Below are 27,357 nucleotides of genomic sequence, written 5' to 3'. Positions count from 1 at the left end.
TTTGAGCATAGAGGTTATAAGAACACAGCTAGGTGTGTCATCAGGGGAAAGATAATCAGGAGCCTTCAGTGGACTTTTCGAGTGTTTTATTACTTAAGCCAGTGGTTGGTATACGTAAGCTTTATCTTTTGTATGTTTGAAATTATTTAGGATAAACACTAATTTTGAGAAATACAATTCCCTTGAAACACTAAGGTTTGTCTTAAAATATTCTGACAGTTTGGATCCAAGGAGAAATCAAATTCCTTTAGAGTTTATATTTAGCCATTTGGTACTGTATGCTTTGCTCCATGAATCATTATGAGATTTAGATTCCACACAGAGCCAAGAGTATAGGAACTAGAGTCTTTCCCGTTGTATTGTCACAAGCTCTTCTCAGCCTCCTGAAGTAGTTCATCTTCCAGACCACGTTTTTTACCAAGATACTTGCATCCAGTAGTTTATCATAGTTGACCATTTCTTCCTAGTAATGGTAGCTGTGATGACTCACCATGTAAGTCCTCAGTGTGTAGCACAGCCTCATGGGTGGCGTAGTGGGAAGATTGATTGTCCTTGGTTGTTTAAGCCACCCATTTATTTTCTAATGCTCTCCCTTCTCTACTGGATTGGCTAGGCTGCTACTCTCCCGTGTGGCATTTTCTTTTCTTTTAAGATTTTTATTTACTTGCTTATTCGTGAGAGACACAGGGAGAGGGGGAGAGACATAGGTAGAGAGAAGCAGACTCCTCGCGGGCATCCTGATGTAGGACTTGACCCCAGGACCATGGGATCACAACCTGTGCCAAAGATAGATGCTCAACCACATGTCCCCCCATGTGGCATTTTCTAAGAGCTGTGTCTGGGCATCTGACTTTTGGCCATCAGCTTCTGAGGATTTTGAAAAACTGTTACTTAGAGTTTTATTTAACTTAGGTCCCCCCCAAAGACCCAAACTGAATCTAAAGCCTCGGAGTACTCCTAAGGAAGATGATTCCTCCGCTAGCACCTCCCAGTCCAGTCGAGCGGCCTCTATCTTTGGAGGGGCAAAGCCTGTTGACACAGCTGCTAGAGAGCGAGAAGTAGAAGAGCGGCTGCAGAAGGAGCAGGAGAAGCTGCAGCGCCAGCTGGATGAGCCAAAACTAGAGCGACGGCCTCGAGAGAGGTGAGGCTCTCTTCAGTTATGGATCTCTGATCTGGGAACGAATTGCTTCCTGAAGGACGGGTGTGGTACACATCCCAGGGCACATCTGGGAAATTCATGCAGACGTTATTAGTTGTCACTTAATAGCATCTAGTGTACACAGGCTGGGGCCAGTAGGTGCGCTGCAGTATATGGGACAGTTGAACCCTATGAAGAGTTAGTTGCCTGCCGGCCCTCGTGGCTTTTAAAGGGGCTTAACTGGGCTTAACTTCTGACAACTATAAATTGATGATCGATTAATAGAGGAGTGGGCAAATTACGGCCTATTCCTCCCCCCGCCCCAAATCCATTTATTTGAGAAAGAACACAGAGAGAAGCGGACTGCTGAGCAGGGAGCCCGATGCGGGGCTCCATCCCAGGACCCTGGGATCACGACCTGAGCCGAAGACAGACATTTAACCAACTGAGCCACCCAGGTGCCCCAGTGCTGTTCCATATTTTGTAAATAAAATTTATCTGACCCATTAAAAAATTGACCAAATCTTGCTTTAGTATATGGGGTAAAGCCACCATTATGAGATGAGTGGAAGTGCCTCTATTCGAGTTGCTGGAATAAAGAGAAAATGTTTTTACTTCTATAAAACATAAACTATATATAAATTATTTTACATTTATTTTTACTTGTGTGTTATGTCAGGTATATTATTTAAGGATATTTCAGGATGGTAAAGGAGTCGGTAGTGAAGTGTTTGTTATTAAAAAGTGGCATTGGATCTAATGGGGTAGAAACCTGTAAAATGGCCTAGTTTTAAATGGCTTTTAGAGTTGTGTTACCAGTAAGGGAGGGCTGTAGGTTAGGTAGGAGAATATTCTTCATTCTAGTTGAAGCTTCAAGTGTTTAGAGCCAAAGTGTATTTATCTTTGTAGCTTTCAAATGGTTTGAGAGAAACAAGATGTGCACACCCACCCACAAATACAGCAAGCCTGATGAGTATGAAGTGATGGTTCTTGAGGGGTCAGCATGGGTCCAAAGTGGCCTTCAGTGAGCTGGACATAAGTTGTTTTCTTTTTTTTAATCTCTTTGTACAGACACCCAAGCTGGCGAAGTGAAGAGACTCAGGAACGGGAACGGTCCAGGACAGGAAGTGAGTCATCACAGACTGGGACCTCGGCCACAACTGGCAGAAGTAAGTCAGACCAGGGTGGGTATCACGTGTTATTGCCTCTTTCCATAAATGAGCCATAACCAAATTATGCAGTCACTGTGGGGTATTAAACTCAGTCATGGGGGCTTTATTTCGGTTAGCATAGGTTGAGCAGAATATTACATCTAGTCTGAAAAATCTAAGAAAATGGCATCAGAAGAGACTTGGGCAACCTGTTTAATGATCTTCTACTAAAGAGTATACTTGACTGTTAGATTTGTCCCTTCTTTTTGTTTTGACATTCCAGAATTTTCCTTTATTTAGAGCAGTCACAGTCCTACAGCTCTCTTGCCAGCCTTTTTGGATGTCCTGTACAACCAGAGCAATGTCTGGAGCGATGATCTTCTACTCTTGATCTTTCTTTCCTTCCTTCCTTCCTTGAATTTATCGATTGGTCACAAACATCTTTAGTGTTTTGGAAACTGAACTATTAAATCATAACATCTCTCTTCCCTTATTGCGAACCAGTGTTTTGTTTTTTAAGTTTCTTCCTCCCACCTCTAAGTTGATTTGTACTTGAGCATTTCAAAGCGTGGCTCCAGACTGAGATGATTTGGAAGTTCATCCAAGTGTTGTAGAAGTTTTCTGGAAATTATTCATACTGGAGTAGCTACCCTTTTAGTAACAGGAAGGTAATGTCTGTTTGTGACTAGGTGGAAGTGTGATGGTTGGATTGATACCTCCTGAGGAGGCTGCACTTAAAACGTAGAAAGAATCTGACAAAATAAACATTTAGTTGGTTTTCTGGTTTTGTTTTGTTTTTTTGCTTTTTTTTTAAGATTTTATTTATTCATGAGACAAAGGCAGAGACAGGCAGAGGGAGAAGCAGGCTCCATGCAGGGATCCCGATGTGGGACTCGATCCCGGGACTCCAGGATCACACCCTGAGCCAGAGGCAAACGCTCAACCACTGAGCCACCCAGGCATCCCAAAACTTCTAGTTTTGAGAAGACATTTACTGCCCTTTAAAAAAAAAAAAAAAGATGGCCTGTTTTTCCTATATATCATATTGTGTGTGTGTGTGTGTGTGTGTGTGTGTGTGTGTGTGTGTGTGTGTTGAGCCTCCAACTTGGAGTTAACTCAGTGGATCCTGGGGTTTGAGATTTATCAGAGGTCCTCTTCACACACATATACATATTCTCTGGTGTAGACATTTTTTTTTTAATTTTTATTTATTTATGATAGTCACACACAGAGAGAGAGAGAGAGAGAGAGAGAGAGTGGCAGAGACATAGGCAGAGGGAGAAGCAGGCTCCATGCACCGGGAGCCCGACGTGGGATTCGATCCCGGGTCTCCAGGATCACGCCCTGGACCAAAGGCAGGAGCTAAACTGCTGTGCCACCCAGGGATCCCTGGTGTAGACATTTTAACACTGAAAACGTAGCAAGGCTATAATCCTAAAATAAAGAGTACTCATTTCTAGGAACAGTCAGGTGGCTTTTCTTGGAGAGCCATTATTTTTCCTATTTTTCTTGAATCATTAAAACATTTCCTCAAAGTGATAATTAATAACCACTGATTTAGGGATAATTTCATCTATTGGGAGCCATATCCAGGTCTTTAAGAATAATGAAAAGAGGTCAATTTGGGTGGGGACCATTTTCCACTCTGTTGAGATCCTAATAGATCGTTGCTTTTCCTGATAAGGTAACCTTCCCACTCTGATTTCACAGATGCACGAAGGAGAGAGAGTGAGAAGTCTCTAGAAAATGAAACACCGAATAAGGAGGAAGACTGTCACTCTCCGACTTCTAAGCCACCCAAATCTGAACAGCCTCTGAAGGTAATGCCAGCCCCTCCACCAAAGGAGAATGCTTGGGTGAAGCGAAGTTCTAACCCTCCTGCCCGATCTCAGAGCTCGGACACAGAGCAACAGTCCCCCACGAGGTGAGTCAGCGTGCAAGCGTTGCTTAGCTGTAGAATCTCAAACCTTGTGATGTCATGCTGGAAAGTGCCCTGACTGTTGGTCTTACGTAGCGTCTTTTAAGTTCTGCTTTCTTGGCTCTCAGCTCCCATTCAGCGCGTGCTGCTGTGCTGCCGCGGGCTCATTTAAGCCATTGTTCAATTCTCTAGAGTTTTGATAACTGGTTGGCATCACTTTGGCTACTCAAAATCTGCAGATTGGTATTCAAGACCTGCCACTGCCACCTCCGGCGGCATGGCTTTTAGGGGTCAGATTACTTCCTTAGGTCTTAGGATTCTCATTTGTAAAATAGAGAGTCCTACTCCCCCTGCAAGATCAGGATGATTCTGCAGGACAGGGTACTTCTACTTAGTGAGTGATCAAGTAGTCGCTTTCATTGTTGTCTTTCCTATATTTCAGTGTCCTACAACGTTAAGTATATATTTTTGGTTCTCTGTAAAGTTGACTGTTTGGTGAACGATTGGAAGTTCATCTGTTCCTTCCCGAAGACTAGTGAATGTAATTATGTGCTTTTCTTCTAGTGGTGGAGGGAAAGCAGTCCCGGCTCAGCCCCCGGAGGAAGGACCAGCAAGGAGAGGTAAGACCAACAGGAAGTCCGTGTTTCACGTAGTAGCCGGAGTCCTCAGTGAAAAGCCTGCAGAGGACTCCAGAAACAACCCGTGTCCTCCTGCACCTGTTTTGTGCTCAAGGTTCTTAAGTTACCTACCCTTTTTTTGCCAGTAGAGGGCAGGAGTGGTCTCTTTGGAGAAAGCACAGCCCTGCCCTTTCCTGGTAGAACATTTCTTTGGAAGGGAAAAAAAAGAATCGGAAGGAAATTCACATGCTCAGTCCAGATTAGAATGTCACCATCTGTAAGGCCAAGGTCACTACTGAGCGTCACAGTCCTTCATTTCCAGTTTGCTCTTCATGATCCATCACCCTACCGTGGAACTTTTTAGTGGGTCTTAACTTGGGGTGAGGGGAACGTGGGAAGAAGGGCTTGGGAGGGAAGTCTGGGTTGGGGTGAGGCTGAGTTTCCCTCGATGCACAGGGGCACGCTTTTCTGCAGCTCAAGGGAAACTAGGAAGGAGACTGGTTCTTTTACCTGCTTTTCATTTGTTCTTGGCATCTCCACTCAAGCAGATGAAAACAAAGTAGATGGGGTGAGTGTCCCAAAAGGCCACAGTGGGAACTCCAGCCGTGGTCCAGGAGACGGAGGGAACAAAGACCACTGGAAGGAGCCAGACAGGTACGCATGTTCTCTCCTCACTCACACTCTCACCTGGTGCTGCATACGTGTCTTGTGGTTAAGCCGCCCTTGGTCCTCCAAGCACTGCCAGGTCTCCTACTGTAAACAAAGGAAGGTCAACCAGACAGTTATAACGCGTCCTCCTAAGAATCTAGAAACACAAGTCCACACAGATAGCAAGGACTGCTGCCTGGAGGTACCTGCGCAGTGCCCTCCCAGTGGCTCGTGGGTGTTGGGACAGTCCCCTCCTAAAGATGTGGTTTTACACTCACACCTCTGCAGGAAAGACGGCAAAAAGGATCAAGACTCCCGATCTGCACCTGAGCCAAAGAAACCTGAAGAAAATCCAGCTTCCGTAAGTGTGGGGTGCTTGCTCGTTTTTTGCCCTTGAGCCCCTTTACGTTTGGGGCTACAAGCAGAGTGGTGGGAAGTCAGGTACTGCTGCTTGTTGGGAGAGCACACACAGCCTAGTGCTCCCCTCCCCTCCCCTCTCTGGGGTGAAAGATGGTGTAAGGGCCTGTGGGCTTCTGACCTGCTCTCCCAGGGGAAATGCTAAGAAAGCCAGCGGGTGTGGCCTGGGCTGGCCCCTCCTTTTTGCCCAAGTAGCAGTATCCTGTTTCTTGGTTTGGGATGTGAGAGTTCAAGGCCTTAGAGATTTTCTCACTCTTGTCCCTTCCAGAAGTTCAGTTCTGCAAGCAAGTATGCTGCTCTCTCCATTGATGGTGAAGATGAGAACGAGGGAGAAGATTACACCGAATAGACCTCTGCATCCTGTGCTTTCTCCTAGTCTCTCCACCCTGGAACATTCGAGAGCAAATCAAACCTCTATCCAGACAAGACAATAAAACTCACCATCTCCTGGAGACCTTTCTTAACTTTTTTTTTTAAAAAAACAAAAAACAAAAAACAGTGAAATGAAATTCTTTTGCATGCTGCTGCAGCCTTTAAAGTATTGAACTAACTGGAGAATCGCCAATGTAGCCAGAGTGAGAGAGACGTACAGCTTTTAACAGAAAAGTTGTGCATTTTTCCGACACATGCAGTTGCTGTGTGATTAGGGCCTGGGGGCCTCCATTTAGCAAAACGGCAGCGGCAGCGGCGGTGGTGCCGAGTCTGGAATGTGGGCAGCAGGGCAGGCTTCAGGAAGAGGGAGGGGCTGCCTCCCGATTCTCACTGATTCTCACTGATTCTCACTATCCTAGTGCGGCGTGCGGGAATTCTCAGGCATCCCCTGAATACATTTCCATCCTTGGAAAGGTAGGTTTAGTCTCTGAAGTGGTTGTAGTCTCAGGAGGCTGCCTGCCCCCCTGATTTAACTCTGAGTTACTGGGGGAATTTCTTCACTTTTACCCCCGGGGGTGGTTGAGAGTCTGTAGGCCGCTGAAGAACAGGGCTGCTTGGTGACCAAAATGAGCGGGAAATCGTGGTTTAAAAAGAGGCGCTGGGGAAGTGAGAAGTATCTTGCACCAGTGATGGGGGGAATGCCGTGACCTCCAGTGACCCCTGGGGCAGGGAGCGCTTCGGGGTCTGGGAGTCCCCAAGTCTCCTGTACATCCCGGTTTTGCCGTCTCAGACACTGTCCTCCTGAAAGTTCACACGTACCCGCATTCTGTTGAAATCTTGAAGCTTTAAAAAACGTAGACTCTCGTCCCGGGCTTCCGATCCTCGTGCTCTTTGCCGTCACCCCCCAGAAGCAGCTTCTGTTGAAATCCCCCAATCCAGGCGTTCTCTGTGCCCCCAGGAGCAGAGGCGAGCCCGGAGTCGCGCTCCTCTCCAGCAGGTCAGGGCTCCTTCGCGTCTCGCGCGCCTTCCCTCCTCTCACACCTCAGAGCTAGGTGGGAGGGAGGGCAGATTGTGAGTCGTCCGCCACCTCGATGGGGCTTCTTGGTTCTGCTCTGACAAGGCTTCTCTCCACTCAAGTCCCACACCAGTGTGCGGTTGGGGCGGCTGTGGGGGTTTGGAGGGGTGTTTTAAGCTTCCCTTGAGAGAACAAATGATAATGGGGAGAACCTAACCAGGGCCTGGTTTCTGCTGCAACACAGTAGCTTCACTTGCCTGCTTTTATGTGCACCTTTGTACTGTCCGCCCAGGAGCCGGCGTCCTGAGGGGCGACCCCCTCCCCCCCTCCCCCGCCTCTTGTTGGCAAGGCCCCTGCCATCGGTCCTGCTCGGCCCCTGCCCGGCCGTGCGGCGAGCGGGGTGGGAGTCTGCAGCAGAGCTAAGGAATCCTTCACCCCCTGGACAGAAAAGACTTACCAAGTGGAGGGACTTTAAATAATTGGCTCGACTGGCCGGTAGCCAGGAAGTGGCTTTGAGAGAGATACCCAAGGCTGAAAGGGTTTGGTTGGGGGTTTTTTTTGGTTTTTTGAACCATTGAAAAGGTAGGTTTTGCCCTCTTCAGGTCTATTTCCAAATGGTTGTATCCAAAAAAAACTTTTTTTTCCCACTCCCCACCTGTCCCCCTGTTGCCACAGAAGCAGGGGCCCTGTCCCGCTCCCTAATACGTGTAAAATTTGTACAAAATATCTTCTATGAAAATGATTTGTAATCTGTAGACTTAATACCTGGGAGATGTCTTGAGATGTAAAATCCCATCCTTTGGGTTGTGGGGTTTTTTGTTTTCTCCAAATAAATCTGATCTTTAAAGTTCACCTTAATGCTGAAATTCTTTTGACCGTATACCTGTGCCTTTCCGTGGCTCCCGCTCGCTCCGTAGCCCCTCGGCATTCAGGTCTGCAGGTGCAGGGGTGGGTTCCGGGGGGGCCCGTGTTTGGGGCTCTGAGAAGGCGAATTTGCATCCGCTCCCGCCAGCGTTTTCGCCCGGTGCCAACTTTTACCGTGACCTTCCCGGAGTCCGCTTCCTGCTTCGTGGCCGGGAGGCCGGGCCGCGACCTGTGGCCTGCGGGGCTCCTCGGGCCGGTTGGCGCCGAGGCCCTTTCCCCTTCGTTATTTTTTTAATCTGAGGTTAATTACTGCCAACAGGAAGTTGGCCTGTTGTGGTTTTTTGAGAGAAAGGGGGGAGGGGAGAACCTCAAGCAGGCTCCGCACCCAGCGCAGAGCCGACGGGACCCCGCGACCTGGGCCAGCCGGGCGCCCCCTTCCCCTCCTGCCAGAGCTCAGGCGGGATCTTCCCAGGGGCAGGAAGGCGGCCGCCCCGAAGGAACCTGGGGGGGGGGCAGGGAGCCCAGGAACCTGCGCCCAGGACTGGGAGGAAGACGGGGCCGTGCAGACACCTGGGAGCCCAGCCGCCAAGGCCCCACACAGGCCTTCGATCGGACCCATGGCTGCGCCCAGTGGCTGAGGCGGGCCAGCTGCGGCGGCGGGGCGGGGGGGCGGGCACGGGCAGGCCCGGTGGAGCGCAGGTGCCCTGGCGACCGGCCTCGCGTGACGCCCCCCAGCCGTGCTGCAGCAGGAGCCTGGGATTGGGGCGCCCGAGCAGTGCCGGGAGGGTCGCTTCCGGGGTGCCTGGGCCCCGCAGGCCTGGACCCGGGGGGGCGGGGAGGCCCGGGGGGGGGGGGGGGCGGCGGCTCCCAGCATCCGGGCCCCAGGAGGGGGCGAGCTCCACGGCTGCCCCCATCCGCCTCGACCCCTCACCCAGCAGGAGCCCGAGGAGGCGACCCCCAGCACCCGAGCCCCACCCGGTGCTCCCCGCAGCGCCAGCCCGGCCCGAGCACTCGCGCGGCGTGGGGTGACCGCAGGCCGGGGGGAGGCGCACCCGCACCGCCCCGCCGCTTGACACGGCGCCTTCACCCTCACCTTCCTCACAGCTGCCCTCCGCCCCGGCCTGGCCCGGCCCTCAGTCTGAGCTGAAGTCCGGCCACCATCTGGGGAGCCCCCGGTTCCGGGGAACCTCACGAGTCCCCCTGAGGGGCAACACCGCCGGCCTGAGTGGGAGGCTCGAGCCCTGCTCCCCTTAAGGATGAAGACCTGGGGCGCCGCCCGGCTCAGGAGAGCCTGGGACGCTTGATCTAAGGGTCGTGAGTTCAAGACCCACGCTGGGTGTAGCGACTGCTCAAATAAATAACAACCTTATTTTAAAAAAAGAAAGAAAGCTTAGAACTGACCTACCCCCTTCGGCAGGCCTCCCGGGCTCCTCGTCAAAGACCTTAATGACATCTGGGAAGGACGAGGTTCTAGAAGAGTTAGCTATAAAGGGGCGCCGGGCTGGCTCAGTCGGTGAAGCGTCCGACTCGATCTCAGAGGTGTTGAGTCCAGGCCCCGAACTGGACTCCACATTGGGCCTGGAGTCTACTTAAGAAGAAAAAATTTTTTTCTTAATTCAAAAACAAAAGAACTGTAGACTCCAAAGAAGCAAATTTTCACATCCTATGTATCTGGATTACATAATCAAATCTTCCCCCAAATACCCAGAATGACCCTCAGCCCTGCCCCCTGGCCACTAGCCTCTGATCCCCGTCGCCTTCCTTGGGGCTTCCCCAAACTCCTACCTGTCCCCTCCTCCCAGTGCCTCCCCACCTGTGTCCTCCCCCACCCCCGCCCCCGGCCCTCGCCCTCCCTCCAGGCCCCCTCCCTCCAGTGGTTCCCACAGCTCGGACCCTGCTCTGACCCCGAGACCCAGGCCCTCTAGACCTACTGGACACCAACCCAGCCAAGAGCAATAAGATCTAGGCTCCCCAGTCCAACCCACAACCCCCCCCCAGTTCCAAATGCCAGTCTCTGAGGGACCCACACTGTCACCATGTCTCTCTCTCCCCAGCCGCCAGACTGGAATCAGAACCAGGTTGGAATCAGAACCTTTGCCAAAGGCCAGGGGAGCACAGAGGCGACCCAGTTGAGAGCTGAGACAGGGAGGGACGATCGCCTTGGAGCTGGTGGCACTGGCTGCCTTGGCAGGCCCTGGACATTGAGCCCTGGGCACTGGCTTCTCAGAACCCACACCCCCCACACGCCAGTTTCCAGCATGGGAGATCCAGTGGGGAGGGGGAGGGGGCAGGGTCGGGACGTGCTCAACACTAGAGACCCATGTGGAATCTGAGAATGGGAGAAGATGCAGAGTTTCTAGAAAAACCTCCGTCCCTTTCTTCCAGCTTTCCCTCCAGGGAGACCCAAATCACGCGAGGGCCCATGGGATGCTCCCCGGCACCGGGTCCCCACACTGCACAGGAGCGGGGGTCAGTGCCAAGGGGACGCCAAGGGAGTCGTCCCTAAGCCCTGAGGATGGCTTTCTCTGTGCTCAGGAGGGAGGGAGGGAGGTCCAGCGCCAGCTCCAGCTCTGGCTCCAGCTCTGGCTCCACCTCCAGCTGCTCCAGCTCCAGCTCAAGCTCTGGCTCCAGCTCCAGGTTTAGCTCCAGCTCCAAGCACCGGCTCCAGTCCCAGCCCCAGCTCCAGCTCCAAGCGCCAGCTCCAGCTGCAGCTCCAGCTCCAGATTTAGCTCCAGCTCCAAGCGCAGGCTCTTGCTCCAGCAGCTCCAACTCCAGCCCCAGCTCCAGATTTAGCTCCAGCTCCAGCTCCAGCAGCTCCAGCTCCAGCCCCAGCTCCAGATTTAGCTCCAGCTCCAGCTCCAGCAGCTCCAGCTCCAGCCCCAGCTCCAGCTCCAGCTCCAGCTCCAAGGGGAGGCTCCAGCTCCAGCAGCTCCAACTCCAGCCCCGGCTCCAGCTCCAGCCCCGGCTCCAGCCCCAGCTCCAGCTCCAGATTTAGCTCCAGCTCCAGCAGCTCCAGCTCCAGCCCCGGCTCCAGCTCCAGCCCCAGCCCCGGCTCCAGCTCCAGCCCTGGCTCCAGCTCCAGCTCCAGCTCCAGCCCCAGCTCCAGCTCCAGCTCCAAGGGGAGGCTCCGGCTCTAGCAGCTCCAACTCCAGCCCCGGCTCCAGCTCCAGCCCTGGCTCCAGCTCCAGCTCCAGTCCCAGCTCCAGCTCCAAACGCCAGCTCCAGCTGCAGCTGCAGCTCCAGATTTAGCTCCAGCTCCAAGCGCAGGCTCCAGCTCCAGCAGCTCCAACTCCAGCCCCGGCTCCAGCTCCAGCCCCTGCTCCAGCCCCAGCTCCAGCTCCAGATTTAGCTCCAGCTCCAGCAGCCCCAGCTCCAGCCCCTGCTCCAGCTCCAGCTCCAGCCCCGGCACCAGCCCCGGCTCCGGCGCCCCCTCCAAGCGCCGAGGGCTGCTGGGCCGCCGGGGGTCCCAGGGGTCCCGGGGTCGCGGCCTGGGCCCCGGGGCGGCCCGGGGCGTCCTCGTCTGCCTGGGGCGCGGGGACCCGGGGCCCTCGGAACCGTGTGCGCGGCCTTCCGGGCTCGGCCGCCGTGTCCCGCGCTCCGCCGGGCGGCCTTCCCGTCCCCGCGTCCCTCCGCGGCCCGAGCCCCGGGAGAAGGCGGGGAGCCGGGAGGGAGCGGGCGGGGGGAGGGGCGGGGAGCGGGGGAACGTGGGGATTGGAGCCCGACGGAGGGAGGGGAGGGCGGCGCGAGGGCGGCGCGGGGCGCGGGCCGGGCGGGAGCGGGCGAGCGCGGCGTCGGCGGGGCGCGGGCCGGGCGGGATGGGCTGGCCCGGGGGCTCCCCCTGCTGCTGCCCCGCCCCCCCGGCGCGCCCCCGCCCCCCCGGGCGCCCCCCGCAGGTGAGTGGCCGCGCCGCGCGGGCGGGAGGGCGGCGGCCCGGGCGTCACGGAGGCCGGGCGGGGCCGGGGCCCTCGGGAGGCGGGGACGGGGGGATGGGGACGGGGATGGGGACGGGGACGGGGATGGGGACGGGGATGGGGACGGGGGGCCATGGGCCGGGGATGGGGACATGGGGACGGGGATGGGGACGGGGATGAGGACGGGGATGGGGACGGGGACCGAGGGCCGCGGGCAGCCGGGAAGGGGAGCAGGGGGCGGGGCGCGGCCCGCGCTCACACGGCGGTCCCCCGTCCCCCTGACCCCCGTCCCCCGTCCCCCTGCCCCCCCGTTCCCCGTCCCCCTGCCCCCGCGTCCTCCGTCCCCCCGTCCCGCGTCCCGGCCCCGCGGCCCACCCGGGCCCCCGCGCGCCGCAGCCGCCTCCCCGCCCTCTCCCTCCCCGGGCCTCACCCCTCCTCCGCGGCGGGCTCGCGGCCTCTCCTCCAACCACAGCTATTTCCAGGAAGGGGGAGTGTGGGTGGAGGGGTTTCTCCAAACAAACCCGAGGCTTGGGAGTGAGAGGGGGGCCGGGCCGGGGAGAGACTGGCCGGCTCCGGAATGTTCCAGGCAGCAGGAGGGTGAGGGTCCCAGGGGTCTCTGCCCTGAGCGCCCTCCCCCTCCACCCTGGCTCTCCCATCCCCATCGCCCCGCCAGTGGGGAGGGACCCAAGCCGCTTCCCCGCCACCGACCCAGGGGTTAGGGAGCCCCCCAGAGGGAACCACCAGGTGAGGGGACTTCTCAGGCCCTCTGGGGGCGGCAGGTGTAGGGAGAAGGGGGTTCCTAATCAGGGGCCCCCCCAACCTAGCCACCACCACAGTGCTCCTCCTCCCTGCAGCTCCACTGCGACCCAGACCAGGCCGGGCCCAGTTGCCCACACTGGCCGGGGCCCTGGAATGTCCCGGGGCCCAGCCGGGGTTGGTGGGATGGGAGTGGGTTTGCACAGCCAGTGCCCCTCTCCAGTTACACGCTAGGGACCCAAGCCTGGCCACAGAGCTACCTCCGGGCCAAGGTACTCTGGGGACAGACTTCCTGACCTGGAAGGGGAATTAGAGCTTCAAAGGCGAAGCCTCAGCCCAGACCCCTGCCAGGCAGGCCCTAAATAGTGTCCTGAGTGGACTCTGAAGGGGGCTCGTCCCAGAGGAGGCAGGATTAAACCAGCCCTCGGGCACGAAGGCGGGAGAAGCCTAAGGACCTGGTGGGAGAAGCCCGAGCTCTGGTACATTCAGTAAATTCCATGCAAATGAGGGAGGCACGTTGGCACATTCTTCCAAGTGACAGCTCCAGCCAGCCTAAGGGCTGCCGGCCAAGGCTTAGGCCTGAGGACCCCGTGGCCCTTAACCCCATATATTTTTGGCAGATCACTCCCCCCACACACACCCACTTCCAAGGCCCCAATCCACCTCCTTCCCTGACTCCCGGGACAGGAAGTTGGCCCTGTTCCCAGGAGGGAGGCAGGAGGCCCACGGAGGGGGTTGGAGCATGTGTTGGGAGGGGGCCTCCTGTCCAGTCCTTAGGCCTGGGACAGCTGCTGAGCAAGGAGAGCAGAGCTAGGAGGGCCATGAAGGTAGTACTCAGGCTGGGGGGGGGGGGGGGGGCAGGGCCCAGCCCTAGGGCCTGGGTGGGGGGCTGACACAGCAGCCTGGGAAGAGGGGCTGAGGGGCCGGGAGGTCTGGCCGGAAGAGGCCAAGGAATGGGGGCGCGGGGCAGGGTGTGGGGAGGACATGGGGACTGTCAGGAACAGAGCAGCGGGGTGCTCTCAGGAGAAGGCCTTGGTCTGGAGCTGAAGGCTCATCTTGGGGCGAATTAGGCCTTCCAGTGGGGGAGGGGGCGGGGGAGGAGGCCTACTTCCCAACCCGGGGAACTGAGGCAGGAAGCTGCCCCTCAGGAGGACTCCCGATGCTGGGCTGGCTGGGGCAGTGTTCCCAGCTCCCCCTTCCTCCCCACCAGAGGTCCCCTGAGAGCCCGACAGTCCAGGCTGGGAGGCTGGCCTGACGGGGACACAGCGTTCCCCACTGGCCCTTGAGCCCTGCCCTGAGACCTGAATCCTCACCCTGCCCCCACGCGCCCCACGGAAGGTGGGGGCTGGATCTCAGGATCCTTGTAGATCCCTGGACAGGGTGGATCCCTGCAAGGAGCAGCTCCAGAGCAAGGGGACCGGGGGCCAAAGATCCAGGACAGACACTCCCAGCAGGGTAGATCCTGGGAATCTGATCTCCTGGCCTCCCCCACATCCTCCCCCCCCCCACTTCCTGGAGCAGCGACCTGCCCCTTTCCCGCCTGCACTCCCCTCCACTTCCAGGGCCGGGCTTCTCCTCACACCAGCCAGACAGCCTGCCCTCCACCCAGGGGAAGCAGCTGCCTCCGCCAGGCCGCTTCCAGGAAGCCCCGGGCCGGGCCCCAGCATTGTTCGGGCCCGCGGTCGGCGCCCCAGCCCGCCGGACACCATGAAGTCCAGCGGCCCCGTGGAGAGGCTGCTCAGAGCCCTGGGGAGGAGGGACAGCAGCCGGGCCAGCAGCAGGGTAGGAGTGCCCGCTGGCGGGGAGGAGGTGTGGGCAGCGGGACGGGACCGGGACTGGGCCAGACCCTGCCCGCGCCCTCCCGGCTCTGCCGCTCTGGGGCTCTGCCTCTGGAGCGGCGGGGCTGTGCGCGAGCAGCACAGTCTGGATCAGAGCAGACCCCGCGTCCACCCCGCTCCACCCCGCGTCCACCCCGGCTCCGCCGACCTCCCGGCCTGAATTCAGGCCGGCCCTGGGATCCCCGCCCCCTAGAGCTGCACTGGGTATACTTCACTGTGGGACCTCTCCAGGCACTATCCTGGAGCCCCAGAGCAGGATATCAAGCCCCTTCCCTGAACCTAAGAAGTTTGGGGGAAATGGGGTGGAAGTGGCAAAGGGAGGGGGCGCGGCGGCCAGGTCTGGAACGTGCTTTAGATTCTGGGGCTTTGCCTGCCCTTGACATCATCCGTGCATGCTGTTAATGCCAAGATGCACCCCACTCTCCTGACAGGTCCAGCAAGGCTGGTCCGGAGAGTTCAGGTGGTGGTTAATTCAGCTGCTTCAGGACAGCCAAGAGAGCAGAAGTGCTTCCCGGGGCCCCAGGATGGCGGGCCAGGAGGCCTATCACTCCATCTCCCCACATTTTCTCAGCCTCGCCCCCCAAAAGAAGCAGCTCGAGGCAACATGAGACAATATTACTGCGGCGGGGGGCTGGGGCAGGGGTGCAGGGGGGGGACGGAACTTGAACTCCCCAGGGAGTGGCCAAATGCCTCTTAGGAGTTTGGGGGCTTGATCAGGATGGATGAGAAAGAAACCATTCAGTGCAGAAAAATGGGTAGAAGGGAGAGGAGGCATGGGTCCCCGGACGGAGGAGTGAAGGGGACCCACAGCGGGAGGAAGGGACTGAGGGCCCTAATGGGGCCTCCCCACCTCATTGCACCCCGGGTAGGGAGGGGCCGATAGGGCATCTCGTCCACCCCTGCCCCCATCCCATGCTGGAATCCCCAAATGACAGGGAGCTCCCTACATCCAGAAGTCGCAAGAAAGCTAATGTCTCCCGGCCGGCTCCTGTCTGCCTGTCCCTCCAGCATCACCGCCCCCTCCTTACACAATTGCGGCCTGCCGGCCTGCCGCCTCAATGCACAATGAGTAAACATGTTGTTCTGACAGAGGGGGAGGAGGGCATGTCAGCTGTCTGAGCGTGGGGACAGCGGGAGCCAGGGCAGCAGAACTGGCTGAGGCCGCTCCTGCCGGGTCAGTCTGGGTGTTGGGCGGCTGACATCCCACATCCGTGTCTGGATCCCCCTCCTGCTCACTCTCCACAGGGACCTTCATCTGGGGAGGGCATATGGGAGGAGAAATGGGGAGCCCTGGGCAGAGAGCACCCCTCACCCAGGAGGGAAGCTCCAGCGCTCGGGGAGGCAGTGACCACCCGGGTTCACGCACCAGGGCCCTCCGAGGGGCCCGAGTGATTCCTCAGAGAGGAGGTGAGCCAGCTGGGGTGATGCAAGGGGGCAGATTCCACACACCCTCAAGGACAGGCCCCGCAGTGGCTCAGAAGCAGGTGTGGCCGAGGGCCTCTTAGGAGTTTGGGGGCTTGATCAGGACGGACGGGGAGGAACGCAGAGCGGCACCGAGACCCAGCCCAGACCCAGAGACGGCGCCGAGCCCTGACACTGCGCCCGCGTGTCCCTCCACCCCTAGCCTCGGAAAGCCGAACCACACAGCTTCCGGGAGAAGGTGTTCCGCAAGAAACCACCGGTCTGCGCGGTGTGTAAGGTGACCGTCGATGGGACTGGAGTCTCATGCAGAGGTGAGGTGCCCTGTCCCATGACTCAGAGCCTCCACCCAGCACCACTGGGGGCACAACTCCAGCGGGCGCACTCACAGAACAGCGGCCGTAACGTGCGTGCTGCCCCTGGACTGGGCAACATGGGAACCAAGAGGCAGCTGCCTCCCCTCCGCACAGGCCTCGCTCCCCATGAGACACCCCCACCCTGCAACCAGGAGACCTCTCTTACTCTCGGCTGCTTCCCCACTCTGACCTGTGATGGGGACCTCCTTCCCTCGCCCCCACCCAGCCTAGCACTTTAGCCCAGCCTGGGCAGTACTACCCCACTGCCATATGCTTCCCCTGAACTGCCCCTGTGCCCCCGCCCCCTGCTCCATCTCAGCACAGTCTCGGAAGTCCCAAGATCTGGTCCCAGGACCTGGGGGGGTAAGGGGTGGGGAGGGCCGCCCCCCCCCCACTGCCCCAACAGGCCCTTGCTAACCTCTCTCTTCTCCCCACCACCCCTCTCTAGTTTGCAAGGTGGCAACACATAGAAAATGTGAAGCAAAGGTGGGTGCTTGATTGGGGGAGGGGGACTAGAGTCCCTTGCTCTGACATAGGCTCCTCCAGCCACACTGGCATCAACCTTCCACCCCTCATCATTGGGGGACCCCTGCTGGGGTGGGAGAGGGTGCTGTACTGGGCCCTTTAAGAACCACCCTACTCCACCCCCTGGAGGGCTGGCCCAGGCCGGTGGACAGGAGACAGCGTTTGTCTTGGTGCTGTGCCCAGGCTGCAGCTGGCGAGAGGATGGGGGTGGGGAAGAGGAGGAGAATGAGGAGGAGGAAGGGTGGGGTGGGTGGGTGGGGGAGCAGGATTTCAAAGACTGGGCTGCCGGATGGGCTGTGCCTTCCCTCTGGGGAAGGGTCCTCAGGATGCCTGGGTGGGTCTGGTCCTGGGCCCTGGACAAGGCAGGGCAGATGGCACAAGATAGCAGCACTGTCCACTGGGGACCCGAGACAGCCCCATGTCAGGAGGTTCCCCGGTCCTCCTCCTGCAGTGCGGGGGGTCCCGGGGCTTGGAGTTGGCCTGGGGGGGCTGTGTGCCCAGGGGCGGGGTCTCCCGGTGAAAGAGGCCAGTGTCGTCCCTAGCCATGGCCTGCCTACATGGCTCTATATATAACTCCGGCCCCGCAGCTGGATGAATGGGGGTCTGTGTGGGCAGGGGGCTGGGAGCCAAGAGCAACAAGTGGGGGGCCCAGGGGTGGGGGACCGCGAGGCCAGAGGGGAGGCTCCCTTAAATAGAGGCACCTCGGCTGGAGTGTGTGGCCAGCTGCTGAGAGCCCCTCCACCTTGCTGAAGCCGGGGGGCAGCCCCATCCTCAGGCGCAGGAGAGCCTCCTGCACCAGCGCAGTCCCCCCTCGGTGTCCTTCCAGGTGACTTCGTCCTGTCAGGCCTTGCCTCCCGCCGAGCTGGTGAGTGTGCGGAGGGGGGGGGGTGTAAGGAACCTGGCTGAGGTGCCCCAAGGTCTGGCGGCCACCCCGAGGGCCCCCAGGAGGCGCCCCTGGGTACCTGGGTGGACTGCTGTGGGTGTCGCTCGTCCCGAGGGACAGGGAGGAACTGAGCCCTTCCGCGCTTCTTGCCCGTGGGCCGGCTGGGGGCAGGACTCCGTGCCCTCGGCCCGACAGCCCCCGACAGCCAGCCGGGGCGCCCTCCGCACCGTCCGGGGTCCCCCTGGGCCCCGCCCCGCCCTGACCCCGCCCTCCTCCCGCCCCTCCTCCAGCGGAGAAACACCGCCCCCGTGAGGCGCATAGAGCACCTGGTGAGTGATGCCGGCGGGGGCGGGAGCAGGTGCGCCTGGGAGCGCGGCCCCCCGGGGACCCCCCGGCGCTCTGGGGGGCGCCTGGAGCGCGGCCCAACCCGTGCGCCGTGTCCTCTCCCCCACCAGGGATCCACCAAGTCTCTGAACCACTCAAAGCAGCGCAGCACCCTGCCCAGGTAAGCGAGGACGCCGCGGGGGGGAGCCCCCACCTGCCCTGGGGACCCCGAGGCCTCGCGCTGCGCCCCCGCCGGCCCCCGGAGCCCCGGCGCGTGCCCGACGCTGGCTTCGCCCCGCAGGAGCTTCAGCCTGGACCCGCTCATGGAGCGCCGCTGGGACCTGGACCTCACCTACGTGACGGAGCGGATCCTGGCCGCCGCCTTCCCCGCGCGGCCCGACGAGCAGCGACACCGGGGCCACCTGCGCGAGCTGGCTCACGTGCTGCAGTCCAAGCACCGCGACAAGTACCTGGTGAGGGGCGGGGCCTCCCGCAGCCAGCCAATGAGCGGCCCGGGAGGCCCCGGGGGCGGAGCCTCCCGCTGACGTCGCGCTCGCGGGGCGGGGCCTGCGGGAAACGCCCCGCCCCCCCGGGCCGTCCGGGCCACACCGAGCCTGCGACCTCCTCGGGTTGGGAGGAAGACTTTGCTTAGGGCCACAGCAGGGGCGCCTCGCTCCTGGAGGTCACTTCCGTCAAAGCCCCCCTTCGCTTGCAGCTCTTCAACCTTTCAGAGAAAAGACATGACCTGACCCGCCTAAACCCCAAGGTAGGAGGGGATTAAAGCCATTAAGCTGAGCCCCCCCCAATCCCCCCCAAACTGCCCCCCCCAAGCCCCTGCAGCCTCATTAATAGTAGCGATTGGCATCCACCTCGTTCTTACGCACTTTCCCGGATGACTTGCTCCCCGAGACACTCCAAAGCATGGCGCAGCAGGTACCAACCCATGTGCCAGCGAGCAAAGTGTGAGGCTCTCCTGGAGGACCAAGAGCCCCTTGACCCTGGCCCCGACTGACCCTACACCCGCTCCCTCTTCCAGCCCCACCCGTCTCTCTCCGGTCGCGGCCCCCACCCTCAGTTGTACCCCCACACCCGCCCAGGTCCAGGACTTCGGCTGGCCCGAGCTGCACGCGCCCCCCCTGGACAAGCTGTGTTCCATCTGCAAAGCCATGGAGACGTGGCTCAGTGCTGACCCACAGCACGTGGTCGTACTGTACTGCAAGGTGGGCTGGGACCTCGGGTTCACGGGGCTGGGGTGCCCTGAGCCTGGGGCGCCGGCTGGCCCTCCATTCCCCTCTCTCTCTCTCTCCCTGTCCTCAGGGGAGCAAGGGCAAGCTCGGCGTCATCGTCTCCGCCTACATGCACTACAGCAAGATCTCTGCAGGGTGAGGCTCCCTGGCCCCTGACCGGCCCCTTCCCCAGTGACCCTGTCTCCAGCTGCCGGTGATGGGCCCATCCCCCTTGAAGCCCCCCTTTGTGTTTGGAGAGCCGTTTCCTATAAACTTGGCCTTTCCACCTCCTTTTTTCACTTGTATCTCACCACAGTTCCCAGCAGAGGATTTGTATCAGGTTCCCAGAGCTGCTGTAACAAAATGTCACAGACTGACTCAGTGGCTTAAGACAACAGGAACTAGTTGTCTCCCTGGAGACTAGGAGTCTAAAACCGAGAGGCCGGCAGGGCTGCGCTCCCGCTGAGACCCCGGGCAGGACCCTTCCTTGCCCCTGTCTAGCTTCTGGTGGTGACCAGCAGTGCTTGGCGCTCCTCGGCTTGCCGCTGCGTCCCTCCAGCCTCCGCCGCGGTCATCACGTGGCTTTCTTCCTGTGTGTGTGTCTGTGTCTGTCTGTCTCTTCTCTTCTTCTAAGGGCACCCATCATAGTGGATTAAGGGCTCATCCCTACTCCAGTATAACATCTTAATTAATTCCATCTGCAACGACCCTATTTCCAAATAAGGTCACGTTCTGAGGTACATATCTTTTGGGGAGACACAGTTCAACCCATAACATGGTCTCATCACCCCCGTTTTACAGAGGAGGAAACTAAAAACTCAGGGAACACTTGCCTGAGGTCCAGCGAGTAGTCAAGTGACTGTATGTGGGGCTTCTAGTTCTTTCCACCTCCACCCCGGGGCTTCCTCTAGAGTTAGGGGATCACACATCTCCTCCCTCCCCTGGGGCTTGGGGTTGGGAGGCCTGGACGGATACCAGCCCCTAATCCCCCACACTTGGCCCTGTGGTCCCCAGGGCAGACCAGGCGCTGGCCACGCTTACCATGAGGAAGTTCTGCGAGGACAAGGTGGCCGCGGAGCTGCAGCCCTCCCAGCGCCGGTGAGCAGCCGGGGTGGGGCTGGGCCACCGGAGCAGCGCGGGCCCCCGAGGCCCAGGGTCGCTCGTAGGAGCAGCACACCCGCGGGGCACAGGGCCTGCGCTGAGAACTCAGGCCCAACACGGTCCCTGCTCTCACGGAGCTTGTGGGAAAGACAGACTTGCAGGACAGTCGGAGCCCACCTCGTCATGGGAAGCAGAGGGCTGGGGGGAAGAGCAGGCTAGGCGGGGGAGCCAGCAACTACAGACCTTTGAGACGGCAGAGGGTTGAGGTTAGATGTGAGGAAGAACTTTCCGGTGAGCCGGGAGACGGGAGGGGCGTGCTGAGAAGGGCCGGCCTTCCCAGGCTGGGCAGGGGTGTGCTTAGTAGAGATGAAACAGAGGGACCTCCAGGGGCGAGGCTTATGTCCCCCCCTCCTGCCCCCGACCCCCGCAGGTACATCAGCTACTTCAGCGGCCTGCTGTCCGGCTCCATCAGAATGAACAGCAGCCCCCTCTTCCTGCACTACGTGCTCGTGCCCGTGCTGCCAGCCTTTGAGCCCGGCACCGGTGAGTGTGCCCCGAGGCGCCCCGCGGGGAGGCCTGTCCTCCAGCCCCTCTGCTGAGCGCCCCTCCGCGCCCTCTCCCGCCTGCCCCTCCAGGCTTCCAGCCCTTCCTCAAGATCTACCAGTCCATGCAGCTGGTCTACACCTCGGGAATCTAGTGAGTGCTCTGCTCCCGGCCTTCCTGCCCTTCCAGCCTCCCCAGGCGCCCCCGCCTCCAGCTCCGGCCACTGCACCTGGTGCACCAGGAGGGAGAGGCTGATGCTGAGCAAGCTGGAGGCGTCTCACTGGGGCTCAGACCCCAGGCTCGCGGCTCCCTCCTGACGCCCCACACCCCCGCCGCCACCCCAGCCCCACTGCCTCCCATTCAGCCTCTGTCCCGCCCTCTCCTCCTCAGTCACATCGCCGGCCCCGGGCCGCAGCAGCTCTGCATCAGCCTGGAGCCGGCCCTCCTCCTCAAGGGCGATGTCATGGTGAGGGGGCCATCCTGGGGAGGGGGTGCATGGGGGGGCGAACCCGCCAGCTGCACGGTCTCCCGTGAGTCATCCAGAGGCCCACTGGCCGGCGGAGAGCCCGTCCCCAGCGAGGGCATCGCCTTGAGCTGAGGCAGGGCAGAGCCACAGCCAGACAGTCCCCAGGATGGAAGCACAGAGGGGACGCCAGCGGACAGGAAGGCCTGACCCCCGGTCTCCCTTCCCTCATCCAGGTGACCTGCTATCACAAGGGTGGCCGGGGGACAGACCGGACCCTTGTGTTTCGAGTCCAGTTCCACACGTGCACCATCCACGGACCACGGCTCACTTTCCCCAAGGACCAGCTGGACGAGGCCTGGGCTGGTGAGTGGGAGACAGGTGTGGGGCCAGAGCCCGGGGCGGGGTGGGGGCGGCCAGGGGGCCTGGCTCCTCACCGTGTCCCCCGCCTCCCCTCCCAGATGAGAGGTTCCCATTCCAAGCCTCCGTGGAGTTCGTCTTCTCCTCCAGCCCTGAAAAGGTCAAAGGTGAGAGCCAGCCCCGGTGGGGCCTACAAGTCGGGGCTGCAGGTCGGGGCTGCAGGTGACACCCCGGCCCTCAACACCTGGGTGGCCCTTCCGCAGGCAGCACCCCACGGAATGACCCTTCGGTCTCCGTTGACTACAACACCGCAGAGCCCGCCGTGCGCTGGGACTCCTACGAGCACTTCAATCAGCACCACGAGGACAGCGTGGACGGTGCGGGGCCGGCCTGGCCGCCCACTCCCTCCCTCCCCGCCGCAGACGCCCCTGAGCTGGAGCCTCCGGCAGGCCCCCGGCATTCACTCCCTCCCTGGTCCTCTCCCGCCAGGCTCCCCCACCCACACCCGGGGACCTCTGGATGGCAGTCCCTACGCCCAGGTGCAGCGGGCCCCCCGCCAGACCCCGCCGGCACCCTCCCCGGAGCCACCTCCGCCCCCCATGCTCTCCGTCAGCAGCGACTCCGGCCACTCGTCCACGCTGACCGCCGAGCCGGCCGCCGAGTCCCCTGGCCGGCCTCCCCCGACGGCCGCCGAGCGCCAGGAGCTGGACCGCCTCCTGGGGGGCTGCGGGGTGGCCGGGCCGGGCCGGGGCGCCGGGCGGGAGACGGCCATCCTGGACGACGAGGAGCAGCCCCCCGCGGCCGCGGGCCCGCCGCTCGGAGTGTACTCGGGCCGCAGGCCCGGCCTCAGCCGCCACTGCTCCTGCCGCCAGGGCTACCGGGAGCCCTGCGGGGTCCCCAACGGGGGCTACTACCGGCCGGAGGGAACGCTGGACCGGCGGCGGCTGGCCTACGGGGGCTACGAGGGGCACCCCCAGGGCTACGCCGAGGCCGCGGTGGAGAAGAGGCGCCTCTGCCGCTCGCTGTCCGAGGGGCCCTACCCCTACGGCCCGGAGCTGGGGAAAGCCGCCAGCGCGGACTTCGGCTACCGGGCCCCGGGCTACCGGGAGCTGGTGATCCTGGAGGACCCGGGGCTGCCCGCCCTGTGCTCGTGCCCCGCGTGCGAGGAGAAGCTGGCGCTGCCCACTGCGGCCCTGTACGGGCTGCGGCTGGAGCGGGAGGCCGGGGAGGGGTGGGCGGGCGAGGCGGGCAAGCCTCTGCTGCACCCGCTGCGCCCCGGGCACCCGCTGCCCCTGCTGGTGCCTGCCTGCGGCCATCACCACGCCCCCATGCCCGACTACGGCTGCCTGAAGCCGCCCAAGGCCAGCGAGGACGGGCACGAGGGCTGCTCCTGCGCCCTGTGCCCCGACGGCAGGTATGGGCATCCGGGGTACCCGGCCCTGGTGACCTACGGCTACGGAGGAGCGCTCCCCAGTTACTGCCCGGCGTACGGCAGGGTGCCTCAGAGCTGTGGCTCCCCGGGTGAGGGCAGGGGGTACCCCAGCTCCGGTGCCCACTCCCCCCGGGCCGGCTCCGTCTCCCCGGGCAGCCCGCCCTACCCACCACCCAGGAAGCTGAGCTACGAGATCCCCGCGGAGGAGGGAGGGGACAGGTACCCGATGCCTGGGCACCTGGCCCCAGCAGGACCCCTGGCATCCGCAGGTGAGGATGAGCGCCCAGGGAAGGGAGATGGGGGGGGCGGCACAGAGGGAGACAGGGCCAAGCTGGGCAGCGGGGGCCGCAGGCTCATGGCCCCTCCTGTCGCCTTCCCCAGAGTCACCCGAGCCGGCGTCCTGGAGGGAGGGCCCCAGCGGGCACAGCACCCTGCCTCGCTCCCCCCGTGATGCTCCACGCAGCGCGCCCTCCGAGCTCTCGGGGCCCTCCACGCCCTTGCACACCAGCAGCCCGGTCCAGGGCAAGGACGGGTACGCGGAGGGGCCGGGGTGGGGGCGCCCAAGCAGCCCAGGGGGCGGGGTGGGGGGAGCGGCTCCCGCCGGGGCTCCGCACCCTAACCGCCCACCCACCCACCCTCCCAAACTGCAGCACCCGACGGCAGGACACCACGTCCCCCACCTTGGTGCCCACCCAGAGGCCAAGTCCCGGCGAGCCCTTGCCGTCCGTTCCCCAGGGAGGCGCCGAAGAAAAGGCTCCCGAGGCGCCAGCGAGGAGCGGGCTTGAGCTCCCGGCCCCGAGCCCCTTCCCCGCCGCCTCCCCGCCCGGCTCACCCCACGACTGGCCTCAGGAGAGGAGCCCGGGGAGCCGCTCGGACAGCGCCAGCCCCCGGGGCCCCGTGCCCACCACGCTGCCTGGCCTCCGCCATGCCCCCTGGCAGGGCCTCCGAGACCCGCCGGATAGTCCGGACGGGTCCCCCCTCACCCCCGTGCCTACCCAGATGCCCTGGCTCGTGGCCAGCCCGGAGCCGCCGCAGAGCTCCCCCACGCCTGCCTTCCCCGTGGCCGCTTCCTATGACATCAGCGGCCCCTCGCAGCCGCCACTGCCCGAGAAACGCCACTTGCTGGGACCTGGGCAACAGCCAGGGCCCTGGGGCCCCGAGCAGGCCTCCCCACCAGCCAGGGGCACCAGTCACCATGTCACCTTTGCACCTCTGCTCCCGGACCAAGTCCCCCAGCCCCCAGGTATAAAGGCCTTGAGGAGGGCGGGGCCCCCTTGGGAGAACCCTGTCCACCTCCCAGGGAGAGGGACACGACGTGGGCGCTAGGAAGCACCGGCGAGCCCAGTCCCTCCCGTCCTAGAGCCCCCTGCGCAAGAGAGCCAGAGCAACGTCAAGTTCGTCCAGGATACGTCCAAGTTCTGGTACAAACCACACCTGTCCCGTGACCAAGGTGAGAGGCCAGCGTGCCGCTCCCATCCCCCTCCAGGCTTGGCCTTGGCTCCAGGACCCGTCCTTCCAGTTGGCGCCCTTTCCCTGGGCTGAGTCTCACTAGCAGGTGGTTCTGGGCTTTGGGCCCAAGGAGGTTTAGACCCGACAGTGCTGGGGCGGCGGAGGCAGAGGGGCAACCCGGGGCTCAGGCAGCCACTGACACTGCTCCCGCCTCCTCCCAGCCATTGCCCTGCTGAAGGACAAGGACCCTGGCGCCTTCCTGATCAGGGACAGTCACTCGTTCCAAGGAGCCTATGGGCTGGCCCTCAAGGTAGCCACAGCTCCACCCAGCGCCCAGCCCTGGAGAGGTACGCGTGCCCAGACCAGAGGGAAAGGGGAGAGGAGTGGAGGGGACAGGCTGCCAAGGCAGGACAGGGCAGGCTGGGCTGTGCCACCTGCTACGGGGGAGGCAGGAGGTGCCCAGCAGGGGCAGAAGCTGGGCCCTAGGGTGTGACCGAGCCTTCCTGTCCCCTCCCCACAGGGGACCCCCTGGAGCAGCTGGTGCGCCATTTCCTCATTGAGACTGGGCCCAAAGGGGTGAAGATCAAGGGCTGTCCCAGCGAGCCCTACTTTGGTGAGCAGGGGGTACCAAGGTCAGAGGTTGGTCCAGGGGGGCCGGCGGGAAAGCTGGGGGCGCCTCAGGACCTGCCTCCCTCCTCCCGCAGGCAGCCTGTCCGCCCTGGTGTCCCAGCACTCCATCTCCCCGCTGTCCCTGCCCTGCTGCCTGCGCATCCCCAGCAAAGGTGGGTGTCCTGTCGGTGTCCTGTTGTCCGTCCGCCCGCTCCCCGTCACCCGCTGAGCCCAAGGCTGTGCCCCCTTGGGGCAACAGAGTCTTCAGCTCCCAGGGAAGGTGACTCCCCGCTCAGCTCCGCCCTTGGCCCTCCCTTCCCTCAGATCCTCTGGAGGAGACCCCAGAGGCCCCGGCGCCCGCCAACATGAGCACGGCGGCAGACCTCCTCCGTCAGGGCGCCGGTAGGAGCCCCCGGGCACAGGGGGGGTGGCTCAGAGAGGCCCTGACGTGGGGGGGGCGGGTCTCCGACCGGGGGGATCGTCCATCTGGGACCTCAGCATCATGGGCACCTGCTAGAACGCAGGCTCCCGGGGCTCCTTCCGGCAGCTTCCACCGTGGATCCGGGGAAACCGTAGCGTCTGCCAATCAGCAGGTGCGCGGAGGGGAGGGGAGGGTAGGGACGAGGCCTCTCCTGCCCCTAGCCTGCAGCGTGCTCTACCTGACCTCGGTGGAGACCGAGTCCCTGACGGGCCCGCAGGCGGTGGCCCGGGCCAGCTCGGCAGCTCTGAGCTGCAGCCCCCGGCCGACCCCAGCCGTCGTCCACTTCAAGGTCTCGGCCCAGGGCATCACGCTGACAGACAACCAAAGGAAGTGAGTATGTGCACCAAGCCCAGGGAGCCCAGGGGCCCCCGCTTCTGGCTGTGACCCCCCATCCTCCTCGCAGGCTCTTCTTTCGCCGCCATTACCCGGTGAACAGTATCACCTTCTCCAGCACCGATCCTCAGGACCGGAGGTGAGCGTCCCGGCTCCCACGGCCCACGCTCCCGCCAGGCAGCCCCCCCCCAGACCTCCTCCGCGACACACACCCTGGGTGCATGGCTTCACCGTCCTTCTCTTCCCGCAGATGGACCAACCCCGACGGGACCACCTCCAAGTGAGCCTCCCACGAGCCCCTGCCCCCCACGGGACCCAGGCACTGCCTCCCTCTCCGGCCGTGGCTCAGCAGTGTCTTGTGGAAGGGATGTTGAGCCCCGTCCCCACTCTGCCTCTGCACCCCTAGGATCTTTGGTTTCGTGGCCAAGAAGCCGGGAAGCCCATGGGAGAACGTGTGTCACCTGTTCGCAGAGCTTGACCCAGACCAGCCCGCGGGCGCCATTGTCACCTTTATCACCAAAGTCCTACTGGGCCAGAGAAAGTGAAGGCAGAGGCCACAAGCTCGGAGCCCACGCCAACACCGCGCACCTCTCAGCACCCCACAGTCCTCACTTCCCCGGGCCCAGGAGCCCCAGGAGCCAGCCCCCTCCGTCGGGAGCGGGGAGCCCGGGACACTGCTCTCCTCCCTGCCCCCAGCCTGCTAAGCCAAGTGGATGGGCCTGTGAGAGGACCCCGCATGTGCGCAGATGGCAGAGACGGGCGTGTGAAGGGTGAGGCGGCATCGGCAGTTGGACCCCGGGGGGATCTGGACAGCCCCGCGTGCAGAACGTCAGGCCTGGAGGGGAGACAGGGCTTGCCAGCTCCACCCAGCTGCAGGTCCCAGCCTGGCAGGCCGGGGAGGCGGGCGGGGAGCAAGGCACTCCCTCCTCTGCCTCCCCTCCGAGCAGAGGGATCAGAGTGGGATCACATGAATAGGGGAGAAAAAAAAAAAGAGTCTATTTTTGTCTAATAAAGAATTTCTAGAACATTACCTCGGAGTCGGAGTCAAGCCTTGCTCATGGGAAGGTCAAAGCCTCGCGTCTCCTGGGGCATCCCAGGCCACAGCCAGGTCCACAGAACACACACGATCCCCGTCCTTGGCCTCACACTGGTCCAGGTCTCCGGCGAGCAAGCTGCCTCAGCTGCGCCCACCTCTAGCCCTGCCCCTG

At 61.6% G+C, this 27,357-nt stretch overlaps 2 protein-coding genes and 1 long non-coding RNA gene across 13 annotated transcripts in view; 2 read left to right on the top strand and 1 right to left on the bottom strand.

The window, feature by feature from the left end:
* EIF4B (eukaryotic translation initiation factor 4B) overlaps window positions 1-8,128 on the top strand; it is a 31,842-nt gene extending 23,714 nt beyond the window's left edge. The window contains exons 9-15 of one of the 4 annotated variants that reach the window (XM_077869932.1): window positions 913-1,141; window positions 2,210-2,307; window positions 4,000-4,213; window positions 4,772-4,827; window positions 5,373-5,478; window positions 5,761-5,833; window positions 6,158-8,128. In XM_077869932.1, the coding sequence (XP_077726058.1) occupies window positions 913-1,141; window positions 2,210-2,307; window positions 4,000-4,213; window positions 4,772-4,827; window positions 5,373-5,478; window positions 5,761-5,833; window positions 6,158-6,238 (857 nt within the window). In that variant the 3' untranslated portion in view covers window positions 6,239-8,128. Of the gene's footprint in view, window positions 1-912; window positions 1,142-2,209; window positions 2,323-3,999; window positions 4,214-4,771; window positions 4,828-5,369; window positions 5,479-5,760; window positions 5,834-6,157 lie in introns of all 4 variants that reach the window. The other 3 variants (XM_077869931.1, XM_077869930.1, XM_077869929.1) reach the window with 3 other exon arrangements.
* Window positions 72-18,631, bottom strand: LOC144296758 (uncharacterized). Of its 3 annotated transcripts, none has more exons than XR_013363727.1 (3): window positions 18,505-18,631; window positions 9,542-9,725; window positions 72-5,577 (listed from the first exon to the last, which is right to left on the bottom strand). It is a non-coding gene; the product is annotated as an uncharacterized LOC144296758 (long non-coding RNA). The 3 variants fall into 3 exon arrangements; XR_013363728.1 differs by having other exon boundaries at window positions 9,546-9,725; XR_013363729.1 differs by lacking the exon at window positions 18,505-18,631 and adding an exon at window positions 10,168-11,811 and having other exon boundaries at window positions 9,542-9,728.
* TNS2 (tensin 2) lies at window positions 11,941-27,179 on the top strand. 6 transcript variants are annotated; one of them, XM_077869924.1, is made up of 29 exons: window positions 11,941-12,033; window positions 16,270-16,378; window positions 16,869-16,906; window positions 17,772-17,810; window positions 18,119-18,157; window positions 18,284-18,333; window positions 18,454-18,625; window positions 18,868-18,918; window positions 19,250-19,372; window positions 19,470-19,534; window positions 20,393-20,476; window positions 20,910-21,022; window positions 21,115-21,175; window positions 21,413-21,488; window positions 21,722-21,851; window positions 21,947-22,012; window positions 22,109-22,222; window positions 22,335-23,546; window positions 23,659-23,809; window positions 23,928-24,520; window positions 24,638-24,727; window positions 24,948-25,073; window positions 25,247-25,339; window positions 25,431-25,508; window positions 25,660-25,737; window positions 25,978-26,146; window positions 26,220-26,288; window positions 26,400-26,429; window positions 26,556-27,179. In XM_077869924.1, the coding sequence occupies exons 1-29, from the start codon at window positions 11,956-11,958 to the stop codon at window positions 26,692-26,694; spliced, it is 4,236 nt and encodes a 1,411-aa protein (XP_077726050.1). In that variant the 5' UTR covers window positions 11,941-11,955; the 3' UTR covers window positions 26,695-27,179. The 6 variants fall into 6 exon arrangements, with proteins under 6 accessions (XP_077726050.1, XP_077726052.1, XP_077726049.1 ...); XM_077869922.1 differs by lacking the exon at window positions 11,941-12,033 and adding an exon at window positions 12,555-13,634; XM_077869925.1 differs by lacking the exon at window positions 11,941-12,033 and adding an exon at window positions 13,723-14,589.
* Window positions 27,180-27,357: the final 178 nt, after the last annotated feature.

The sequence above is a fragment of the Canis aureus genome, chromosome 25, assembly GCF_053574225.1.
Source record: "Canis aureus isolate CA01 chromosome 25, VMU_Caureus_v.1.0, whole genome shotgun sequence".
Classification (NCBI taxonomy): Eukaryota; Metazoa; Chordata; class Mammalia; order Carnivora; family Canidae; genus Canis; species Canis aureus.
The sequence above is the reverse complement of the archived record's forward strand: the minus strand, read 5'-3'. Positions and strand labels throughout refer to the sequence as shown.

Excerpts from the sequence above, each read along its gene's own strand:
- TNS2 (XM_077869922.1), top strand. The coding sequence starts at position 13,305 with ATGCAAATGAGGGAGGCACGTTGGCACATTCTTCCAAGTGACAGCTCC. Across the intron at positions 19,535-20,392 it reads TACAGCAAGATCTCTGCAGG|GGCAGACCAGGCGCTGGCCA; the intron begins GTGAGGCTCCCT and ends TGTGGTCCCCAG. Across the intron at positions 21,489-21,721 it reads TCCTCAAGGGCGATGTCATG|GTGACCTGCTATCACAAGGG; the intron begins GTGAGGGGGCCA and ends TCCCTCATCCAG.